This window comes from Erithacus rubecula (genome assembly GCF_903797595.1).
Source record: "Erithacus rubecula genome assembly, chromosome: 20".
Lineage (NCBI taxonomy): Eukaryota > Metazoa > Chordata > Aves > Passeriformes > Muscicapidae > Erithacus > Erithacus rubecula.
In genome coordinates this window covers 11,180,342-11,203,140 of record NC_136672.1, presented here as the reverse complement: position 1 = coordinate 11,203,140, position 22,799 = coordinate 11,180,342, and the positions used below count along the sequence as shown (strand labels likewise).

Sequence of the window (22,799 nt, the reverse complement as noted above, 5' to 3'; positions counted from 1 at the left end):
GGGGCTCCTTTGCCGGGCTCGGGCAGTGTCCCCGTTCCCCCGGGTCGGTGCCGTCCCAGCCCGGCCCGGGGCTGCGGGGGCACCGGAGGGGACACACCGGGAGGCACCGCTGAATGTCACCGCGCCGCAGCCCCGAACAAAGACGCAGCCGCCGCGATCGCAGAGCCGAGCCAATAAAAAGCAAACTGATATTACAATTTTGATTTCCCTGGAGGGCCGAAGGGGCTTAATGTAAGAATTATTATCCATTGTGAACAGCAGCCCAAGGAAAACACACACAGGAAGATTTAATTTTTTTTTTTTTTTAACTTAGCGGTTTTCCTAAGAAACATACATTCATTGAAATTTATGCCAGCGGAGTTTGTTAACCCTCCCCTTTGACATTTCCAGCTTCTCCTGTTGCCAGAGGAGACAAACCACTAATGCTCGCAATAAAACTAAATGCCCAGGGACGAGCAGGATTTGGTGCGATTCCTCCCCAGGCTGGGTAAGCTGCAGAGCACAGTCAGCTCCGGATCCCGCCCGGCTGGAGAAACTCTGCTCTTCCCAGGGCAAAGTCGGGAATAGGGGATGAGGAGGGCAGAGTTTGGCTGGCTGCATATATATAGATATAGATAAATTTTTTAAAAAATTAAATTAACGGGTGACCAGACATCCTTGGCATCTTTTAGAACCTGCCTCAGACGCAATACAAGAGACTGTTGATGAAATATAATACATATATATATAAAGAAGTGAAACAACACTGCAAACCAATATTAAAAGCATTTTAATCGCTGCCTGGCCCCTGGCTCAGCCGCAGCTCCCGTCCTTCGGTTCCTGTAGAATCTTCATCTGCTTTCTGTTACGGGGCTGATTGCACATGATTCACAATAATGATGGTAATGGTGGTGATTTTCTGTCTCTTACCTTGCTCAGGCAGCAGCAGTTCATGAACTGATACATCTTTCTCTTTGTCAGGCCCAAAGAGGACACCTTATTTGAACCACATAAAACAGCCTAAATAAGGAAAGTGGGAAGCATTTCCAACTGTTGCCTCTTCCTGACTGGCTGGGGCATATCACAGGGATGAGACAAGGAAAAAGGGTTTCCAACCAAAAGGAGCAGGAGCCAAGAGCTGCCTTTAAAGCCAAGAGAGGAGTGGGTTGGCCCCGGGCAGCTCGTGGCTGGTTTGCTGGTGGATCAGGCAGGTACGAGGCACAGACACACATTCCTCCCCTTCAGCATACACCTGGCCAAACCCCCCGATTCCCCTTTCTCCGCAGAGCATCAGCAATGGGGGCTGCTGCTCTCAGCAGGACTGTCCCGGGTGGGGTGGGGGCTCCTCCCGGTGTGCCTGATCCCGAGCTGGAGCTGCTGGGGTGCAGCTGTAAGACAAATCCTCGAACAGCCAGGGACAGATGGGCTTCCTGCAGGTGCTAGGAACCATACCAAGGTAATTTCCCCTCAAATACTTGCTGGCCATGTTCCCTCCATGTACCCAGAGCTGATGTCTGTCTGTGTTTGTTCTTTTCACCGTTATTTGCAAAGTTCCCACCCCGGAGCCAGAGCCAGCTCGGTGGCAGTGCCTTGCTTGGGGTGGAGGCTGCCCCTCCAAAAGAAGATGCTCCTCTTCCCCTGGCCCCAGCAGCTCCTGCAGCCCCACTCTGTGTTTGCCATCAAGCAGCACTGATTATACATGCCATCATTTCTGATGTTGCTCATTAGTCTGTATCATTATTAGCAATTCAAACCAGCAATTCTTTTCCAGCTGTAATCCTCCAGCTCCACCAAGGCGACTCCAAGGCTGCAGTTTGGGCGCTCACCTTTTGCTCCCCTCTGCCCCAGCAAGGCTGGAGGTTCCTACTCAGACTGCAAGGCCAGGAGCACACCAGGCTGAGCACCAAATAACAACAGAAGTTAATTCATGAATAGTTACAGCGTTTCCTTCAAGGCCACTCTCACAAGGGGCCAGGCACCGACTTTGCCATGTCCTTGGAGCAGGGGGAAGGGCACTGGCCCCATTCATCCCTACCTGGCCGCCTGCAGCCTTGGCCAGCTGGGCTCCAGGATTTGCCCTTCTGCTTTTGTCAGCTCTGGCTTGCATTGGAAGTTGTGGCCAGTCTGAAAAACGGATTATGACACAGCCCTTGCTGAGGTCAACACTGTGCTGGAGGAAGACAAGAAAAGGATGAGTAGGTAGGCTCAGAAAAAGAGACAACAAAAACAGCAAACCCACAAAAACCTAAACCCACCCACCCAATCAATAGGATGCCATGAAGTACGATGTGAACAATGAAACCCTGTTCCAGGTTGCTAAGGCAAATCTGTCAATAGAGTATTGAACAAGCAAATCTGACTTGCAATTATTGTCTCCTTCTAAATGCAGGCTGCCCCTCTGCCTTGCAGCTCGGCCCCAGTGCTGGTGTGGGGAAGCTCAGAGATTGCTGGTTCAAAATGGTGAGGGAAGAGTCAAGTCTGGCAGCTGGGCTGGAATTTACTCCAACACATGCACTAAAACCCCCCGGAGCATCCCCACTACCTTCACTGCAGCAGCTGAAGTGACACGTGCCCTGCCCCCAGTGTAACAGGCAGCAGCAAAAAACCCTTTGGAAAACTGTTCATCCTTTAAAGCTCTCAGTAAAACACCAGTACCATGAAACACACGCGGGTGCCCTCAGACACCGAGTGCCCAGCATTTCGTGGTGCTTAGGGAAACACCTCCAGGAGCCCGAGATCTCCAGGCTGGGGCTGTCACTGTGGTGCCCTTAAAACCCAGCACAGCAGCAAGGTCTGGAGCTGCCACCACCCACCCAGAGGCAGCAGCAGTGGGAAAATCCAGAGGCGAAACCACCCTGAACTGGGTCATCACGTGGAAATTTAAATGGCTTCACAAGTGCATCGCTGCTGCTGCACATGGGGCCGCGTTAGGTGAACGCTTTTTTCTGGTGCTGCTTCCAGCACGAGCCAGAGGAGGTTGTGAGCAGAGTGCTCAGGAAGGAGGCACTTGCAGGAGCAGGCAGGGTCCTTCCCCAGCACCTTAACGCGGCTCAGCGGGGCAGTTTGTGTGCAGCTGATTTGCGGCTGAGGCACAGCAGACACAGGGCAGTGTCACCCAGAGCAGCTGGTCTGGGGCATGGCTGGGCTCCAGCACAGGCTGGGAGGGCAGCACAGGATGCTCCATCCCTCGGGCACCGGGCTGGGAATAACCCCCTTCCCCAGGGCTCCTTCCTGCCGTGCCTTCCCCCCACAACCTCCAGCATGGGTGCCAGCGAGGGAGCCTCAGAGACCATCTGTCTTTAATCTTCTTACAGCCAGGCAAGACGGGAGAAATTCAGAGGAAAGAGGCACCGAAGTCCCTCTGTCCCCGGCAGTGACAGCAAGGGGCTCTCAGCACTCAGGATTCTGCTGCCCCACATCCCCAGAGCGATGCAGGGTGCCTGGGACACGGGGAGAGCTCCCATCCCCTGGAGCAGAGGGGGACGGGACCCCCTTCCCAGGGACCCTGATTTCCATCCTCAGCCCCTTCCCTGCACCTTCCTCGCCACCCCCTCGGACCCAAGCAGCCCTGGAGAGCTCTGTCCTTGGAGCTCTTCCCCCTCTTATCACTTAAGCTGATGCTGCTCCTTGACTGCTGAGGGTAATTAGAGATTTTCTCCATCAGAGCTGGGTCTGTACGTGTGTCCCCGGCACGGCTGCACCCAGTGGTGGCACTGAGGAAACTCCTCGGGCACCTGGGATGGCCCCACGGCCCCTCCTGCTCAGCCTGCAGCTTCCAGTGCCACTTGTCCCTCTTGGGCAGGGCTGAGCCCAGGAAAAGGGGTTTCAGCACCCACAGCCCCCTGGCACTGCTGCCTCATCACACACACAAATTCTCCTGTGTCCCAGCAAAGGTTCCTGGGACAGAACAGCATCCACAGGCCTTCCCTGGCTGCAGGGGAAACCAGGCTGGCCATGCCAAGCACAGAGATTGATTGACTGTGATTGATTGGCTGAGATCACAGCCAAGGACAGTGCAGCCCTCTCATGCTGGGACCTGTGGGTACTGTCAGCACTGCTGCCCCTGCTCTGCTCCCAGAGCTGTTTGTGCAGCACCTGGCACTGCCAAGGCTGGGACCAGCCCCTCTGGCAGAGCAGTTTGATGCCACGCTGTGCTGATCTGAAGTGCCACCCTGGCCTCCCCTCCCCGGGCAGAGTGAGGATGAGAGCCCACAGACAGAGCTGATAATTACTGCTCGGGGCTGGGACTGCTGGGGGAGCTGGGGGAAGAGCAGCAGCGAGGGCCTTGTCAGCACATGTCCTGCCTCGTGGCCCAGGCATGGCACACAGCAGAGCTGGCACGTGGACAAAGCACCCAGCACAGCAGAGCTGAGCCCTGGGCTGAGCTGCCTGGGCACAGGGACCCTCGGGCTCTGGGGGCTGTGAGACCCCCAGGACCCAGCCCCGGGGATCCTGGATGGTGGCACCAGGAGCTGTGGCTGCTGTAGCACAGGGGTTGGTGCAGTGCTGTGTATATTGTATAGTGTGTGTATGGTATGGTGTGTATATTGTACAGTGTATATATTGTATAGTGTGAATTGTATAATGTGTATATGGTATAGTGTGTATATAGTATAGTGTGTATATTGTACAGTGTGTGTATTGTATATTGTATAGTGTGTATTGTATAATGTGTATATGGTATAGTGTGTATATGGTATAGTGTGTATATTGTACAGTGTGTGTATTGTATAGTGTGTGTATTGTATAGTGTGTGTATTGTACAGTGTGTGTATTGTATAGTGTGTATATTGTACAATGTGTGCATTGTATAATGTGTATATGGTATAGTGTGTATTGTATAGTGTGTATATTGTACTATGTGTATATTGTACAGTGTGTGCATTGTATAGTGTGTGGATTATATAGTGTGTATATTGCACTATGTGTATATTGTACAGTGTGTGCATTGTACAGTGTGTGGATTATATAGTGTGTATATTGTACTATGTGTATATTGTACAGTGTGTGCATTGTATAGTGTGTGGATTATATAGTGTGTATATTGTACTATGTGTATATGGTATGGTGTGTATATTGTACAGTGTGTGCATTGTACAGTGTGTGGATTATATAGTGTGTATATTGTCCTATGTGTATTGTATTGTGTATATTGTATAGTGTGCATAAATCATATATTGTGTATATTGTATGTTGTGCTACCCTGTGCTGTGCTGTGTGTATGGAGTGTGTATAGTGTGTAGTGTAGTGTGTATATTGTATATCATATATATGGTGTATATATCCTGTGCTGTGAGCTGGGGGCTGTCCCCACCTGAACAGCTGTGGGATCCTTGCTCAGGAGCGAGCTGGGAGCTGTCAGCTTGGATTTGCTGCGGGCAGACTCACAGAATTCACAGAATGACTGGGTTGGAAGAGAGTCCCACTAGCCCATGGCACTGAGTGCCACATCCAGTCCTTTTTTAAACACATCGAGGGATGGTGACTCCACCACCTCCCTGGGCAGACCGTTCCAGTACTTTATCACTCTTTCCATATAAAACTTCTTCCTGATACCCAACCTGTATCTCCCCTCCGCTTCTGCTGGCAGCCCCGCCCCAGCCGGGTACTGTGCACAGACAGAGGCTCTGGCCCTGCCCTGCTCTCCTCCGGCAGATGAGTCCGGTGGCCGCCAGAAGCATCACAGCAGAGGTGATGTTTGCACAGGCTCCAGCCCGAGCGCTGCTGCAGGGAGGGAGGGAGGGAGGGAGGGAGGAAGCGCTGGCTCTGCGGTCGGGCCGTTTCCACCCCTGCACCTGAGCCGAGGCTCAGCTCCTCGCAGCCCTTCCCTCCGCCTTCCTTCCGGCAGCTCCTGAGCCCTGCTGCAAGGCTGTTCAGCACCCACAGAGCCCTGGCACTCCCACCTCACAGGACTGAACACGGTGTTCATGTTGCCAAAGGTTTCAGGAAGATTTCCTGGCCACGCTGTGTGCCCACCACGGGCTGTGCTGTCACTGGATCACCGTGCCCCAAAACTGCACTGGAACCATTGAGAGGGATCACTGGAACCATCAGGAGAGAGATGACTAGAACCATCAGGAGAGGGATCACTGGAACCATCAGCAGAGGGATCACTGGAACATCAGGAGAGGGATCACTGGAACCATTGAGAGGGATCACCGGAACCATCAGCAGAGGGATCACTGGAACCATTGAGAGGGATCACTGGAACCATCAGCAGAGGGATCACTGGAACATCAGGAGAGGGATCACTGGAACATCAGGAGAGGGATCACTGGAACCATTGAGAGGGATCACTGGAACCATCAGCAGAGGGATCACTGGAACCATCAGCAGAGGGATCACTGGAACATCAGGAGAGGGATCACTGGAACCATTGAGAGGGATCACTGGAACCATCAGCAGAGGGATCACTGGAACCATCAGCAGAGGGGTGCTTTGCTGGGGGAAGGAAGCTGTTGGTCTCTGCAGGGCAGAACCTCAGCCCAGGGCACTGTGGGGGCTCCTCCATGGCTCTGCTCCTGCTGAGCTGCAGGGCTTGGGCATTGATTCTGTGATTCAGCACCCACACCCAGCACAAACCACTCTGCAGCTGCACAAAGCTCAGCCTGGGGCCTGGAAGACTTTTTCATGGCCTGTGAATTCCTGGAACCCAAAGGCTGCTGATGTGTAAGCCCCTGGCCCGTGCTGGATGGGGCAGAGCAGGCTCTAGGCTCTGGCTGAGCACTGCTCTGCCCACACCAGGTTTGTGAGCCTGGGAACAGCCACACAGGTGCTGAGTGAGCACAACTGGGAGACATCACTGGGCTCTGACTGGTTAGACTGGCTCCTCCAACCTCTGCCCTCCCTGGATTTGGTTACACAGAGCCAACTCTTTGGTAAGGGACTCCAAGGCTGGCAGGATCCTGCACTGCTCCCACCTGGCACAGTGCTCCCATCCCACAGTGACATTGTCCTGGGCTCTGGGGGTGTCAGTGCCTGACCCTCGGATGTTTTCTCATGCCAAATGCTCAGGTGAAGGCACTGCAGCAAACACTTCACCCAGGGAGGTGGACATGAGCAAGGCTGGGGGCTGTTCCTTGGAAAGCTGCAGCCCACCTTCCTTTTCACTTCCCCTTCTCTCAGGCGGCTGCGTGTGCCCTGGGCAGCTATTTTTAGGCTGCTGCTCGCTGTCTGCTTTCCCCTGGGGATGCTGAGCAGGTTCTGGGAACTCCAGCTGTCTCTTGGGCAGCACCAGAGATGCTGTGCTTCCTGAGCTTGCTGCTTCCTCCCCAGCACATGCCCTGGCACTGGGCAGAGGCTGAGGTGCCCGTGCCAGGAGCACTGGCACTGCTGAGGGCTGTGGGGGTGTTCCTGTGCCAGGGGGATGCTGATGCTCTGCCCAGGCTGCCAGGATTGCAGGGCAGCTCTGATTTATGGGGCTCTGTCACTGCAGTCACAGCAGCTGCCCTGAGCCCCCAGGATTTACTGCCCACAGCCAGGAAATATGGCACAGGCTGTGCTCTTGTGTTCCTCATGCTAGGGGGGACATCAGGAGCCCTGGTGTCACCCAGGGCTGTCTCAGACTCCTCACTGCAGCTGCCCTGCCCAGCCACCCCATTCCTGCTCCTTCCCCATTTGCTGCCCCTATATCGAGTTTCCCTGGTCCCACTCTGACCATGGGGACACATCTCACCTGTGTCACAGCCTGTGGGGCCAGCTCGAGCCTGGATGGGGCTGGGATGGAGCTGAGGAGCTGCTGGAGCCCCACAGTGACAGGAGCCACTCCTGGGGGTGACACTGAGGGCTCAGTTGAGTCACATCTGTCACCCCCTGTGTCCCTTTGTGGGTGCATCCTCCCCCCTGCACTGGGGGTCCCGGGGCTGGCAGTGCCCGTGTGCCCCTGTTTCTCTGCCCCGTGGCACCACCGTGAGCAAAACCAGGGCTGTGTGTGCCCTGGCTGGGTGTGACTGTGCTCTGCTCCGGGCTCTGCAGGGACCCCACGGTTTGGGGGGCACAGGGGTGACACCTGCACAGGTCGGAGCACAGGGCAGGGCTGCAGGGTTGTCCGAGGCAGGATGGGAGCTGTGAGGGGCAGGGATGGGGTGGGGGCTGCAAGGGGCAGGAGGAGTGGGATGAGCTGTGGAGTTCTTGGGGACCCCAGCTATTGGGGTGCTGGGAACACTGGTCTCTTGGCTGCCCCGTCCCGAGCTGGGGTGTCTGGGGCACCTTCCCGGCTCAGGGCCGGCCCGGGGAGGCTCCAGCCCCGCGTTCCCCAGCCCATGTTTGGGCCTGGGCTGCAGCAGGGCCATAAAAGGCAGCGCGGGGAGGGCGCCGGGCCCCGGCAGCTCCTCCGGGAACGGGGCTGGGGGATGGACAGCCTGCTCTGGGGGTCCCCAGCCCACTGCTGCCCGCTCCGTGTCCCACTGTGCTTGGAAAGGGCCGGGCAGCCCCTGTCCCGGGAGCAGACCCCCGCCCCGACACCCGCGGGTGCCCAGGGCTGATTCTGGGCACGGCCAGAGCTGTGGCCGCGCTCCTGCTGCTCCCCCAGCCCGGGGGGCACTGCTCCAGCCCGGGGGGCACTGCTCCAGCCCGGGGGGCACTGCTCCAGCCCCAGGGCTCTGCCGGGGTCACCCAGCGCTGCTTTCATCCCGTGTCACCCCCGCTGGAGCGGCAGCGCCTGGCACCGGAGGTGCGGCGGGTGCCAGAACCGGGAATCGGTGGGACCAGGAGAGACTGGCGAGGGCTGATGGCGTGGAAATGAAATCCAGGCTGCAAATCCCTCCTCGGGATGCTCGGAGGCGTCTGGGGGGCAGGATGGAGCGGCAGGAGTGCAGGCACAGGGGAAGGAGCAGCAAAGCTCATCCACATCCCTGCAGAGCGGGGCAGGAGCGGCTCTGTCACCTCTCCGGGGCTGATTCACAGCCCAGCCCGAGCTGCTGGGCCGGGTGGGTGTGAGACAGCCGGGAGGAATGCGGGGAAGGCAAACATTGAGGAGGAAGGGCGATTCCCCAGGTATTCAGGTGGGCACCAGAGCCGCAGGGCAAAGTGTGAAGGCTGGAGAACTGGGGACAAGCTGGGGACAAGCTGGGGTGGGAGGGCTGTCCCCAAATTACATCCCCTGGAGCGTTCTGAGCTGGGCTGGGACAGGGAGCTGGGACAGGAGGGCTGTGCCAGGCCCTGGGCTGTGGCTGACAGGAGCCCTGGCAGTAAGTGTGCCCTCCCTGATCTCTGGCATCAGCTGTGCCCTCCCTGAGCCCTGGCATCAGCTGTGCCCTTCCCAAGATGTGTCCCCAGCACACTCAGCAGCTGCTTTGCTCCTGCTGCCACTTGCAAGGGATTTTTGGCCATGCAGGTGTGTAACTCTGAGCCCAGTGCAGCCATTTCAGACCTGCTGTTGGACCAAGCACAGTAAATCTCCGTTAATGGCCCCTCCCCACGCCCTGGGCCGCTGTCGGGGGGTCTGGGGGCTCAGCCCATGCCTGTCCTGTCCCCCATGCCACAGAGGATGCAGGGCTGATTCATCTCCTGCCTTGGCTCCTGCTTACGTTTGTTCACTCTGTTCATTCCCTGCCTGAGCAGCTAAATTAAGCCGAGCAACAATGGGCCATCGATTATCCCATTAGATTTCCATCGGGCCCGACTTCCCAGCGGCTCCTGGAGGGTGGCACGGTGGCTTTGGCAGGGGCTGGGTGCAGAGAGCTCCGTGCCAGGCTCTGCTCTTCCCCGGTGTCCCAAACACCGCGGGGGTGCTGGATCCACGGCCCTGCTCTGGCAGGACGGTGTGGCAGAGCCCAGATGTACCTGTGTAGGAAATGCTCCTTTGTCAGGGGAGCCTCCCCATCGCAAGGGAACTATCCCAGCTCTGCCCAGGTCAAGTCTTGCTGCACCCATTCGCAGAAACCTGGGGGCTTTGTACCCTCTGTCCCTCGCTCTGTCTCCTCCCTGGGTGTCCCTTTTTTCCTGTGCCACCTATTTCAGCCCTGTTGGTTCTTTTCATGATCCAAAAGCTAACAAGCAATTACTCAGCACCGGAGAGGCTGACCCGTGTGGACCCTCCTCGGCAGTGCCACTGTCCTGGCAGGGCTCGGCTGTGCCCCGGAGCCCCCGTGGGGCACGGAGCGTCCTGCGAGCCGCATTTGCTGGAGAAGGGCTGAGTCTGGCCGTGTTCGTGACAGCGAGGACAGGGGTGGGCACCCCGGGCAGTGCCAGGGGGTGGCGGCCCAGGGAGGGCCCCGCTGCCCTCTCGGGGCTGGTTCTGTCCCCGCTCGGGGCTGGTTCTGTCCCCGCTCGGGGCTGGTTCTGTTCCCGCTCGGGGCTGGTTCTGTCCCGCTCGGGGCTGGTTCTGTCCCCGCTCCATTCTCGGGGCTGGTTTTGTCCCGCTCGGGTCTGGTTCTGTCCCCGCTCCATTCTCGGGGCTGGTTCTGTCCCCGCTCCCCGCTCGGTTCTAGTTCTGTCCCCGCTCCATTCTCGGGGCTGGTTCTGTCCCCGCTCGGGGCTGGTTCTGTCCCCGCTCCCCGCTCGGTTCTGGTTCTGTCCCCGCTCCGTTCTCGGTTCTGGTTCTGTCCCCGCTCCCCGCTCGGTTCTGGCTCGGTCCCCGCTCGCCGCTCTCGCAGGGCTCTGAAGCAGCTCAGGAGCTGCGGGTGACGCTGCTGTGCCTGCACGGGGATGCGCCGGCAGATCCTACCTGCGTCAGCAGCTGATTTCCCTGCTCTCATTCCCGCTCCGGCAGCGCCTTAACCCTTTCCTGACACCCTGAGCAGGGGCTCCTGCAGTGGCTGTGACCCCCCCCGGCTGTGGCAGCCACACCTGCGCTGTCCCCACACACCCCACACACCTGCAGCATCCCCCGGCATTCCCCTGCCCCTTTCCGTGGCTCCCCTTTGCCGGGTGGTGCTGCCCCGGCCGCTCCCGAGCCCGGGCTGTGCTGGCTGCGCTGTTCCCGAGCCCCGGGAGGATTCCCCAATGGGCACGGGGCAGTTTGATCCCCTTGGCAGGGGACCCAAAGGCCAGCTGGTGTTTGGGTGTTTGCAGGGTTTCCAGTCACGGCTGGAAGCTTTTCACTGCCCACCCTCACCTGCAATATGTGGAAGTTGGGCTCCTGAAAGCAGAGCCGGCTGCCGGAGCGGATTTGGGCCAGGCAGCCCTCGGGGCAGCGCCCTGAGCAGCAAAGGGCTCCCTGCCTCCATCCAGAGCACAGGCTCTGCCAGCTGGGGCTCGGGGCCAGCCGGGGGGTTGGGGTCGCTGTGCCGGCTGTTTGCCGTGTCCCTGGGCTCGGTGGCAGCCCCGGGTCTCCCCTGCAGGAACCCCTGGAGAGCAGAGAGGACTTTGGCAGATCCCCAGGGCTCAGCACCTCCCCGGCCGCCTCTGCCCCCGCCAAGGTTAGTCAAGCCTCGGCCGCAGACAGAAGAAGCCGAACTTGTTTGTGGTTTCTGAAAGACAAAGCCAAGCCAAACAAAATCAAAAATCCCAGGGAGAGTCCTTAGGCTGTTCCTTCTCTGGCTGCTGCTCTGCCACAAGAGCAGGAGCTTTGGCAGGGCCTGAACTCGCAGAATGCAGAGGGACCTGGTGTGTGGGGCACTGGGGGCTGCCTGAGAATCCCTCTGGGTGGACCAGAACCACCCAAAGTCTGGCTGGCACCAGGTCCCCTTGCTGGGGTGCCTGGGCTGTATCTGTGCTCACTCCGGAGGTTTTGGGAAGGGCTGGGTGCGGGGCTGAGCCACGAGCAGCTCAGCAGGGCTTCCCCCACCTCTGGGTGGGCAACTCCAGCCCCAGGGCGAGTCCGAGCTGGCACAGCTCCTGCTGGGCTCTGCCAGGGCTGCCCCAGCCTCTGCTTTCCTTCCAGGAGCCGTGGAACCTCAGGGGGAGCTGTGCTTGTGTTCAGACGAGCCAAAGAAAGGGCACACAGAGCCCGGAGCGCCGCTCGGGCCGGGCAGTGCCCGGGGCAGGAGCAGCCCTGAGCTCCAGCTGGCCCGACTGGTTTATTTTTGTGACCCAAACACAGCGACCTGGGGATTAATCAGCCTGCCCAGGAGGACAGGCTACATTGGGTTTGAAATTCTTTAGTGCTTGTAATAACTCAGGTGAGTCCCTTTGTTCTGTGAGCTGTAATTTCTCACTTGACAGGCAGCGTCCCTTGACAAAACAGCCCAGCAGCCACATCCAAACACACCCAGCCCTGGGAGGTGGCACCGAGCCCCTCCAGCCGCCCCTGCCCCACTCCCAGGGCACAATTTCCCCACTGCAGCAACTCCAGGGGCAGTTTGGCCACACCTGTGGGGTCAGTGCCCCATGCCAAACGATGCTGACCATTGACCCCCCTGCTCGCCCAGGGGTGGGACAGCTCCGGGTCCCCTCCCAGCCTGGGGACACTGCGGTGTCCCTGTCCCCTGTGCCCCCAGGAGCGCAGTCTCCATCTCGAGCTCTGCTCCTTCTCCCGGGGCTCCCGGGGCGGATCGGGCTCCGCAGGGATTACAGGGCTGGTTCCTCCCGCTCCTTCCCCCGGCAGCGGGCAGGAGATGTGGCAGCTCCGGGCTAAAGAGGCTTACACGGACTATTTACCTTGCGAGGGGCTATTTTGGGCTGCTCAGCTGCTAATGCGGCGCTCAGGGCAGGACTGAGGAGACGCCACGTGAGGGTCGCTGCTCCACTTCCCTCCTCTGCAGGGACACAAGCTTGGCTGCTTTTTTGTAATTGGGGTTTTTTTTTCAGACGGCCAAGAGTGTCACAAAGGGAAATCTTGGGGATGGGTCAGAAGGACCTTTGAAATGCAGTGCTCTGTCCAGTGTGTGACTCGTGGCCGTTTCCACTGCAGGGAGATGCCAAGGTTGTTTCCAGTGCTATCCTAGGCACTGCCAGGGGCCTCCAGCTTGGCTTCAGTGACCCAGACAAGCTCAGATGGTTGTGGGTCTCCAGTGTGAGTTAAATAACGGCATGGCAAGTCAATGGGCAGGCTGAGACTGGAACTGGGTCACTGGGCTGTGAGTGCTGCTGGTCCTTGGGAGCATCTGGGGAGCAGCTCCATCCCTTTGTGCCCCTGACTGTGGCACAGTGGGGTCAGTGTGTGCCAGTGGAGGGCACAGGGACAGACACCTGAAGTGTCCTGCTGGCAGAGGGGCACTCAGGGCACGCCAGGCATGGCAGAGTGGCCAAGGGTGGCAGCTGGTCCTGGGGATGCCCAGCCAGAGCTGAGCCCTGCTTCGCACTGAACCCATGCTGGAAAGCTGCAGTGCAGAGTCTTTAACTAAACGAATCCTGAGTGATTTCCACATTGCTGAATGACATTTTAATAGTGGAAAAATAACGCTCCAAATTATCTACTTCATCTCTTCCTATTGTCTTTTACTGGCTGGGAACGAGTGCTGCAGCAAAACCAGCTCTGGCTCTTCTGGGAGGGGTTTGCTGGAGCCTCCCAGCCCACGGCAGGCAGTGGGAGGTGAGGAGGGGCTGCTCCCTGTGCCCAGCACCCTGTGAGGGGCTGTTCCCTGTGCCCAGCACCCTGTGAATCCAGAGGGGCTGTTCCTGTGCCCACCCTGCAGTGCTCTCAGGGGGCTCTGGCTGCCCCAGCACCAGGAGCAGCCCATCCCACATGCCCACCAAGCCCCTCTGCAGGAAGATGCTTCTGGCATTTTCTGCTGTGTGCTTTTTCTGACCTGAATTCAGACACTTGGAGCTGCCATTGGATGGAGCCCTGGAGTGCAGCCACAGTCCCCAGGACAGAGCCTGGACAGCAATGCAGCCCCAGCACCAGCACAGCTCTGGGTGCCTGCAAAAGGGGCAGCTCAAGCTGCCCCCAGCCTGCACAGCAGTGGACACACAAAAGCCTCACACAAACTTTTATTTCCACTGAAACATCACAAACCTTGACAAACTCCCTGCCCCAGAGCAAAGCAGCCCCAGCCCTACAGGAGGTGTCCCTTGCCAAAGCCCAGCTCACACCTGCAGCCTCGGTGCTGTGGCTGTGCCATTCTCAGTGGGTTCCCCACTGCTCCCACCCAGGGCAAGTTCCCATCTCCTGGATGAAAGGCTCACAAACTGGGAGCTGAGCTGTCCTCCTGCCTCTCAAGAGCCAGCCCCTGGCACGCTGCCTTCAGTGGGTCAAGGTCCCCCCATTCAGGAATGCTGCATGCTCTTGGCTGGTGCTGGCTCACATGGAGCATCCCAGCAGGAACAGGGCTCCAGGACAGGCTGGGGGTAAGGCTTTGCTGAAGGGTTTTGAGAGAAATGTGCTTGTCAGGTGCAGCACCCACCCAGCTCTGCCTGGGGACACGCTGGTTCCACAGGGGCACTGAGGGCACAGAGATTCCTGAGAGGCAGGGCTGGAAGTGATCCTGCCCAGGACAGCAGTCAGGAGGGTGAGGGGCACAGCACAGCCAGGGAAGGCTGCAGAGGGATGCAGGGAGGCACAGCCTGCTGCCACCTCAGCTCCTTCTCCACTCCCACAAGGAAACTGCTCCCCTGGCTGCCTTTGGCACAAAGCTGGCTCAGGACATGCCTTGGGAGGCCATGGAATTTGGTAAGAACCTTTGGCAGTGGGGCTCAAGGCCCCAGCTCCACTTCTGGCTGGCAAAATTTATAGCAGACATGGGGAGAAACTCTGTCCCTTCAAAAACACCCCGAGGGAAACCTTTATCAGACAGAGCTCAGCAAGAACATCTGTGACAAGGCAAGTTTCATTTTCACTTTGGGATGTGGGACAGGGAGCACTCCTGGCACTGACTGAAGAGCCTAAAACCCACACAGAGTGTCTGTGCCACAGGCTGTGGCAGTGACAGGCAAGGACAGTAAATATTCAATAACTGAGGAGAGCCAAAGGAAACACAATGGGAAACACTGGAAACAACAGACTGAAGTATTAAAGTCTGCAGTTGTCAGCATAAAGAAACAGCTTTGCTGCAATGTCAGAGAATCTTAGCATGGTTTGGGTTGGAAGGGACCCTAAAGCTCATCCCATTCCACCCCCTGCCATGGGCAGGGACACCTCTCACTATCCCAGGTTGATCCAAACCCCATCCAGCCTGGCCTGGAACACTTAAAGGGATCCAGGGACAGCCACAGCTGCTCTGGGCATCCTGAGCCAGGGCCTCACCTACCCACCAGGGAAGAATTTCTTCCCAGTATCTCATGAAGAAAGAAACTTTGGGCAGTGTCTGTGAAATACCCTGACTCAGAGCAGCAGTGCTCCAACACCTGGGGCAGTCCATTTTCTATAAAAATGGAAAAAAAATCATGCCAGCCAGCGTATCCTATAAAACCAGAAAAGGCCAGAGACAAGACTTTGAGGTCACTGGTCCTTCCTTGCTGACAAAGCAGACACCTTCCCTGCAATCCCAACAGTCTGCAGTTTTATTTTTGGCAGATTATAATTAAAATGGCTTTTATGGCTTTAAAAAGAAGCCACCAAGCTGCAGGTTTTGGTAGAAGCAGAGAGCACAGTGTGCTCTGGGTGAGGGGACAGTGGCCGTGGCTCTGCCCCTGCCACCTGCCCACCAACACTTCTGGGCAGCCTTGGCTCCCCAGTGCTCTCCTTCCTCACCAGCAAGTAAGAAAGTTCTGGTTGCTAACCAGTCCAGTCCCAGAGGCAGAATAAAAAGTCCTTGTTAAAACCTAGAAAAACTTGTTTCTAACAAAATCAAATCCAAACACAGTTCCTGGGTCGATGCCTTTCTCTCAGGCTCCATCACCCATGCAATGGAACTTCCCCTAGGGAGCAATTTCATTCCTCTTCCATTCCACACCTTCCAGTCTTCTCAGGAGTCTTGACAAGCTATTCCTCCATTTTTTCTCCAGCATTTTTTCCTGTGCACATCCTTCCTGCCCTTCCCTTCCGCCGTCTGTTCCTCCAGCTATTTTCGGAAGGCAAAGACATCCCGTGTTTTCAGGCCCCTCTTGCCTTCACTGCCTGGCTGAGGAGACTCTTCCACCAGCCCCCCGTAGGGGCAGCTCTCAGACTCGGGGTGGTGGCCAGAGCACTCCACAGCAGGGATGAAGCCACTGTCCCACATGCCTGTCCCACAGAGCTTGCAGAGGTCGTGCAGGCTGCAGGGGATGCGGGGCAGCAGGTGGAACTGATAGAGCAGGCTCCTGGCCTAGAGACAGGGAGGGAAAGCACTCAGCCCCCAGCAGGACCAACACAGGGAGCTGAGGTGGCCTCTCACCCAATCCTCCTGTTTGGCTGCCTGGGCTTCAGCAAAGGGACAGTGGCAGGTCACAGGGCTGCCACCCAGCACAGCTCAGCCCATGGCCCCTGCCAGCTCTGGGAACAGGAACCACAGCACCAACAGCTCTGTCTCCATCTCCCTGAGCAGGGCACCCAAACAAGGGTTATCCCAGCCACACTGCCACCCCCCAAGCACTCAGCAGCCACCTCCTCCTGCTGCAAACCTTGTTTGGCAAGCAGCAGCATCCAGCCAGGCAGCCACAGGGAGACAGGAGATGCAAAGCTGAAGCAGCAGTCCCTGGTTTTGTGAATACCCTGACTCATCTGTGGACCCTGTCCCCCGTGGGCACCTGGCATTTACCTTCCTGAGTACGAGCTCCCCGTTCATGTGCATGGCCAGGCTGCTGAAATGCAGCAGCATCTGGTCAGTGGCCAGCTGCTGCTCGATGACGTCGTCCCCGTAAATCACCACGATGGCCACGCAGATGAAGAGGTGGAAATAGTCTGTCTGCAATGGAGCACAGGGGCTGCTGTACAGCAGGTGGAGGCAGAGCTCTGGCTTCCCCTCCTACTCTCCACAAGCGGGTCCTTGGGGAGAGATTTTGCTCCCTCCAGTTCTGCCCAGTGGTGAGAATGTGAGTTACTGGTGACCTCTGAGCCACAGCAGAGCCAAAGCCTCGTCTGCACCAGTGTTTGTACCACAGAGCAGATTTTTGGGAAGACATTTCCCAGCTGTGTAAGAGAAGCCTGAACTTCAGAAGTGGGTGTTCAGCATTTTCTGAAACACTTTCTAGTGAAGCTCAGGCACCCCCAAGGAAGAGAAGCGAGCAGGGCTCCATCCTCCTGCCCCAGTCACACACCCAATTGGGCTACTCTGCTGCTAGGAGCCTTCCTGGGAAGGACCCAGCCTCACCTGGTAGTGAGCCCAGCAGGCCTCCCACATGCGCAGAGCCTCGTGCTCGGGGAACTCCCTCTTGAAGCAGAGCAGGATCCAGCGGTGGCAGAAGAGCATCTGCAGCCCGTCCTCTCCCAGGGCACACAGGTGCTGGTGGAAGCGCGGGTGCATCAGCCGCAGCAGCTCCCGCAGGTACAGCTGCAAGAGAACTCCTGGCTGCAGCTCCCCCAGCACCTGGGCAGCCAGAGCTCAGAGCTGCAGGGCTGCAGGGCTCAGAGCTGCAGGGCTCAGAGCTGCAGGGATCAGAGCTGCAGGGCTGCAGGGCTCAGAGCTGCAGGGATCAGAGCTGCAGGGCTGCAGGGCTCAGAGCTGCAGAGCTCAGAGCTGCAGGGCTGCAAGGCTCAGAGCTGCAGGGATCAGAGCTGCAGGGCTGCAGGGCTCAGAGCTGCAGAGCTCAGAGCTGCAGGGCTGCAGGGCTCAGAGCTGCAGGGCTGCAAGGCTCAGAGCTGCAGGGATCAGAGCTGCAGGGCTCAGAGCTGCAGGGCTGCAGGGCTCAGAGCTGCAGGGCTGCACGGCTCTTCTCTCTCAGCTGCCATGTCACAGCAAGGATGGGGGTACCTGCTCTGAGTGCCTCAGTCAGCCAGGACTGATTCTACCCACCAGCTACCTCCATAGAATCCTAAGGGCATTTGCCTTTCTGTGAATGGAACTGACCCATCAGAGTCCAGCTCCCAGCCCTGCACACGGCCAAGGGGATCACCCCAAGGATGGAGTGGTTTTGGAGTGTGATTTGGCATGCTGGAACCCCCCAGCCCAGGGAACTAACTGACAGGGCTGAAGGGAGCCCAGCACTCAGCCTCACCAGCTGCTTCTCCATGTCCTCATCCCGAGGGGAGCTGATGAAGATTGTGTTCTGCATCAATCCAACAAAGCACCAGAAAGTATCTGACTCATCCAGGACCTCTGCCAGGAGTGGGGCTACCAGGTCAGACATGCCCTGGGAGTATCCAATGGCTGGGTTAAATACTGCATAGTTCAGCAAGATCCTCCTGGAGCAGAGACAGAAATGGAGAGGGGACAGGTGAGGGCAGGTGACAGCATCATCTCAGGGACAAAGACACAGGGACTCATGTGAAGTGCTGTAACACAGACAGGGAAACCCTGCTGCAAACCACAGTATTGCAGCAAAAACTTCAGGAAAAGGTTTGGCATCCACAGGTATGAACAGGAAACAAGAATTTAGAAAGATTAAGAGGACAGAAATGAGGGAGAGATGATGCCCAACACACCCACAAGGCTCCAAGCCTTGGATGAAACCCAACCCTTTTGAGGTCACACCTTTACACTCTCATGGAGCAGACTGGTGTGCTTGTCCTACCCCATCAGGAGAACCCAGACCCAGGCCTAGCACAGCACCTGCTGTGCCTGTGTGCAGGGGAGCTCAGGGATGGGAGCAGGGTTATAGGATGGAGCAGGCAGCAGAAGGGAGCTCTGGGGAAGGCCTTGCTGTGCCATCCTGTGGCTGCAGATGCACGGTGGGTGCTGTGCAGCATTGCCAGGCAGTCTGGGCTGGGGGCTGACCAGCAGGACGTGGTTTGTAGGACACTGGGACCTCCTCACCTCATGGTCTCCACGTTGGGGTTGCCCTCCCCTCGGAAGAACTGGTTGCTGCGGTCGGTCCTCACCACGTCCTTGTCCACCGTGAACTGCACCTGGCGCCAGAAATCCTTCTGCTCATCTGGGCTCATGGACAGCCTGGAAACACACAGCAGCAGCTGGGGTTACCAGGAGAGGAATGGGATTGCCACAAACAACAAAGAGCCTCACTTCAGTCTTAGCTGGCAGAGAAAAACTCTTCCTGTACTGAGTTTCCTTAGCACCTGAACCAGCAGAGCTGTCCAGAACAGACTGTCCCAAGGGATCACTGGAAGGAGCCTTCTGGGTTATGGAGGCATGACATGATGTGTTGGCTGCAATAAACTCTTCAAAAGCATCAGACTCTGCTCTCCCCTGCTCCTGGGAACTCAGCACACCAGAACTCAGTACTCTGGTTTGATTGTCTCCTGATTATTAACAGTACTGTCCCTCTCCAGCTTCAATGTGCCCACCTCCATTTAACAACACACAGTTCTTGCATTAACAACCTTATGGGATTACACAACCCTTGTCATCCCTTATGTTCATGTACATTTTATTTATAAATAAATATAAGATCCCAATTTCACCTTCAGTGTTCCAACCTGAGCCTTGCCTGTGAGGTTTCCCTGTGTGGTACTGATGAGGCTGTTTCCAGAGCCCAGGTAAGGAAAGGCCTGAGCTCTGTGGCTCCAGAGCCTCAGGAGGTCAGCAGTGCCCAACACACTCCACCATCCCTCCCACTCCTCTGCTGCAGCCTCTCCTGGTGCAAAGGATGCAGAGATTGAGGTGATGTCAAGCCCAGGGAAGATGAGCAGGGCAGGATGATGATGATGATGATGATGATGATGGTCTGTTACCTTTTCTCCTGGATCTCAAAGTATTCTTTCCTCTTCTGCAGCCTCAGTGCCTCCCTCTCTTCAGAGGTGGACTCGTAGCTGTAGTAGTGCAGCAGAAAGGGCCACACCTCCCCACGGATGGAAATATCAATCCCACCAAAGAAAATGGCCTGGAAGAAGGAGCAAAAGTTATGGCTGGAAGAGTTTCAGCATTCCCAGAAACAGCAACAAGCAACTGCCCGCTGCTGTGCTTTGGTGCCTGTGCAGCTCTTTCCTGACAAGTGACGCCTTGATTCAAGCTCCTGCAATTTGCACATGTGTAGAGGGAAAGTGCTGGCCCTCTATTCCCAGACCAGACACAAATCAGGCTCATTTCAATGTCAATAACCACCCCCGGAGAGGCTCTATGATTAACGTGTCGTTCTCATGTCACGGCTTAATCCCAAATCCTGGAGACTGCACTGCCCTGCAAACTTCTGTCTCAGGGCCCGGGCCAGGGCTCCCCTCAGTCCTGATTTCATACAGCAAGCTCAGTTTAAACAACCTTGGTTCATACAATCTCAGCTATTTCAGCCATCTCAGTTCTTTCAGCAGTCTCCAGTGCTCTCTGTGACTTGGTCACACATTCTGCAAACGCAGCAGGCACTGGGCACTTTGGTTCATTGATTCCAAGCAGCAGCAGAAGTGGGACAGCTCCTGGGTCAGAGAAATGCTCCACCAGCACAGAATCACAGACCTGTAAGGGCTGAAGGGAGCTCTGGAGACACCCAGTCCAACAGGGCAGGGTCAGCTAGAGCAGTGACACAGCAGCACGTCAGGTGGGAGCCCAGTCCCACAGCAGGACCCCCAGCCAAGGCTTCACCCACCAGCCTCCACCCTCCCAAAAGCCCAAAGAGCCCAAAAGCCCAAAGGCCCAGCTGGTGGCAGTGGTGCAGCAGCAGCTCTCACCTTCCTGAGGCTGTACTCCTCCTGCACCTGGCCGGCCTGGCTGAGGTGCTGCAGCCAGGCAGACACGTCCAGGCGCCGGGATGAATTCTCCTCGGGGTGAGTCTCTGCCGAGGGCAGCTTGGGCCGGCGGATGGAGAACTGCATGCAGCTCCTCTCACCTGAGAGCTGCTGGAACAGCACAGCAAAGCACAGTGCAGAGCACAGGGGAGGCAGAGCAGGGAAACCTCTGCCTGCTTCGTGTGCGGTTAAACACTGAGGAGCTGCACTTGGGCAGCTTTTATTGTTGGGTTTTTTTATTTTTTAATTCCGACCATTACATTAACAAGAGTGATTACAATAATTAAAATCCACCACGAAACAGCTTCATCTTAAAAAAAAAAAAAAATTAGTTTCCATTCCTCCTCCAATCTTATCCCTGACCTGAAACTGAATTAATGCTGCTTACAGCAAAACTTGCCCCTGCCAGGAATGCCTGCAATAAATTACATATGATTGGCCATATACAAAGGGATTGCTGTTAGGAGAGCAGGGAACTGTGCTGCCAGGCTCTCTGAGGGCACTCAGGATCCCAGTGCAAGGCTGCAGCTGACATTTAATTTAAAAATCAAAGGTTGCTCAATGCAAAAAGTGAGCCCATGCGACCGTAATAAGAAAAGCAGCGGGGGGCTCTGTGGGAAGGATGGAAATTTAAAAATCACTGTTTCTAATAAGCACATACAATATCTTAAACAGATAATTAAAGAGCTCTTATCACATTTGTATGTAGATTGAACAAAATATGGCAAGATGCCTTGTCAAAACATTCTCCAAAAGGAATGTTATACATCACAAGATGGATGAAAGGCTCTGACACAATTTCCAACCTATCTCTGCAGATTTCCAGACACCTGTGCCCAAAGGACAGTGCTGACCTGTCAGGTCTAGCAACATCACTACCCAAGTGTTCTGGTTGATCTTCCCCCATATTCCACAGGTAGAACAGGAATGGATGGAGACAGACAAGTCCAAGACAGACCTTGAGTGTGGCCTGCATTTCCTAAACACCCAGCACTGGAACCTTCCTGCCTGACCCCTCTCCAACACACCAACCCAAGCGTGGAACACCTGGAGTACCTGCTCCTTGAGCTGGGTCTCTGTGCAGTACTTCCACTGCTGGAACACCTCAGACAGCTTATCCAGGCCACCGTGGTGAAAATGGAAGATCTTGTACTGGCTCTCCCTGCTCGCCACCACCAGCTGCCCACAGGTGCAGTTCTCATCACTGTGGGAACAATGGGGAACAGCCTGCAGGGACCCCCCAGCACAGGAGGGACCCCTGGGGACAGGCAGTGCAAAATGCCACAGCAAGCTGCCCCAAAAACAGGCACAGCTTTGCATCCCTGGGACTCACTGATCCTCATGGGTCACTGCCAGTTGAGACATTTTATGACTGTATGACATGGTCATGGTGACAATTTTCTCCACTTGTGCCTGGTAACAGCACTATTTTTACCCTTCCTTCACATGAAGGAATTAAAATTTGTCTTCCCTGGAGAAAAAAAGCCACAGGAAGTCTGCCCCAGAAACATTAAGGCAGTACACAAAGTCAGCTCCCAGGGATGCACAGACTTGCTCACTCACACACAGCTTTGTCCAAAGAACAGGGAGTGAGAGCAAAAAGATCGAGTAAAAATGTTTTTGCAATAATTTGAAATAAATTCTGTAATAATTTGAAAGATAACTGAAGAGGCTGAGAGCAGCAAGACTCTAGAGGAGCCTGGTGAGGGACAGGCAAAGGGAAAGGTACCACAGATAAAGATGTTTTTCATATCCCCAGGTTATTTGAAGCATTTATGGTATGACAGCTAAGAGCAACCTTTACTTTACTAAAAATAAAATCCTTTCGGCTCTGTAACTGTAATTCAGAGGCTCTCCTTGGGAAGGCTGACACTCACTTTCCTGGAAACAATTGTTCTGGAAAGGCTTCCAGGTAGGATTGCAGAAATCACCTCCACCCAGAGCCCTGACATGGAGCATGCACAACTCACACAATTCACACACAGCTCACACACAATTTATTCACAGTTCACACACAGCTCACACACAATTTATTCACAGCTCACACACAGCTCACACACAACTCACATACAGCACACACACAATTCACACACAGCACACACAGTTCTCACAATTCACACACAGCTCACACACAATTTATTCACAGCTCACACACAGCTCACACACAATTTATACACAGCTCACACACAGTTCTCACAATTCACACACAACTCACACACAATTCACACACAGCTCACACACAATTCACACAGCTCACACAGTTCTCACACACAGCTCACACACAGTTCTCACAATTCACACACAACTC

General features: G+C 56.2%; 1 protein-coding gene across 3 annotated transcripts in view; it reads right to left on the bottom strand.

Moving 5' to 3' along the window:
- Window positions 1–15,280: 15,280 nt before the first annotated feature.
- The window catches only part of TBC1D16 (TBC1 domain family member 16), a 30,630-nt gene continuing 23,111 nt past the window's right edge, over window positions 15,281–22,799 (bottom strand). For 2 of the 3 annotated variants that reach the window (XM_079323689.1, XM_079323691.1), the window contains 8 exons: window positions 21,548–21,695; window positions 20,435–20,602; window positions 19,508–19,656; window positions 18,633–18,767; window positions 17,875–18,061; window positions 17,031–17,210; window positions 16,479–16,625; window positions 15,281–16,046 (listed from right to left, as the gene is read on the bottom strand). In XM_079323689.1, coding sequence (XP_079179815.1) covers window positions 15,804–16,046; window positions 16,479–16,625; window positions 17,031–17,210; window positions 17,875–18,061; window positions 18,633–18,767; window positions 19,508–19,656; window positions 20,435–20,602; window positions 21,548–21,695 — 1,357 coding nt within the window. In that variant the 3' untranslated portion in view covers window positions 15,281–15,803. The remainder of the gene's footprint in view (window positions 16,047–16,478; window positions 16,626–17,030; window positions 17,211–17,874; window positions 18,062–18,632; window positions 18,768–19,507; window positions 19,657–20,434; window positions 20,603–21,547; window positions 21,696–22,799) is intronic. The other variant, XM_079323690.1, reaches the window with a different exon arrangement.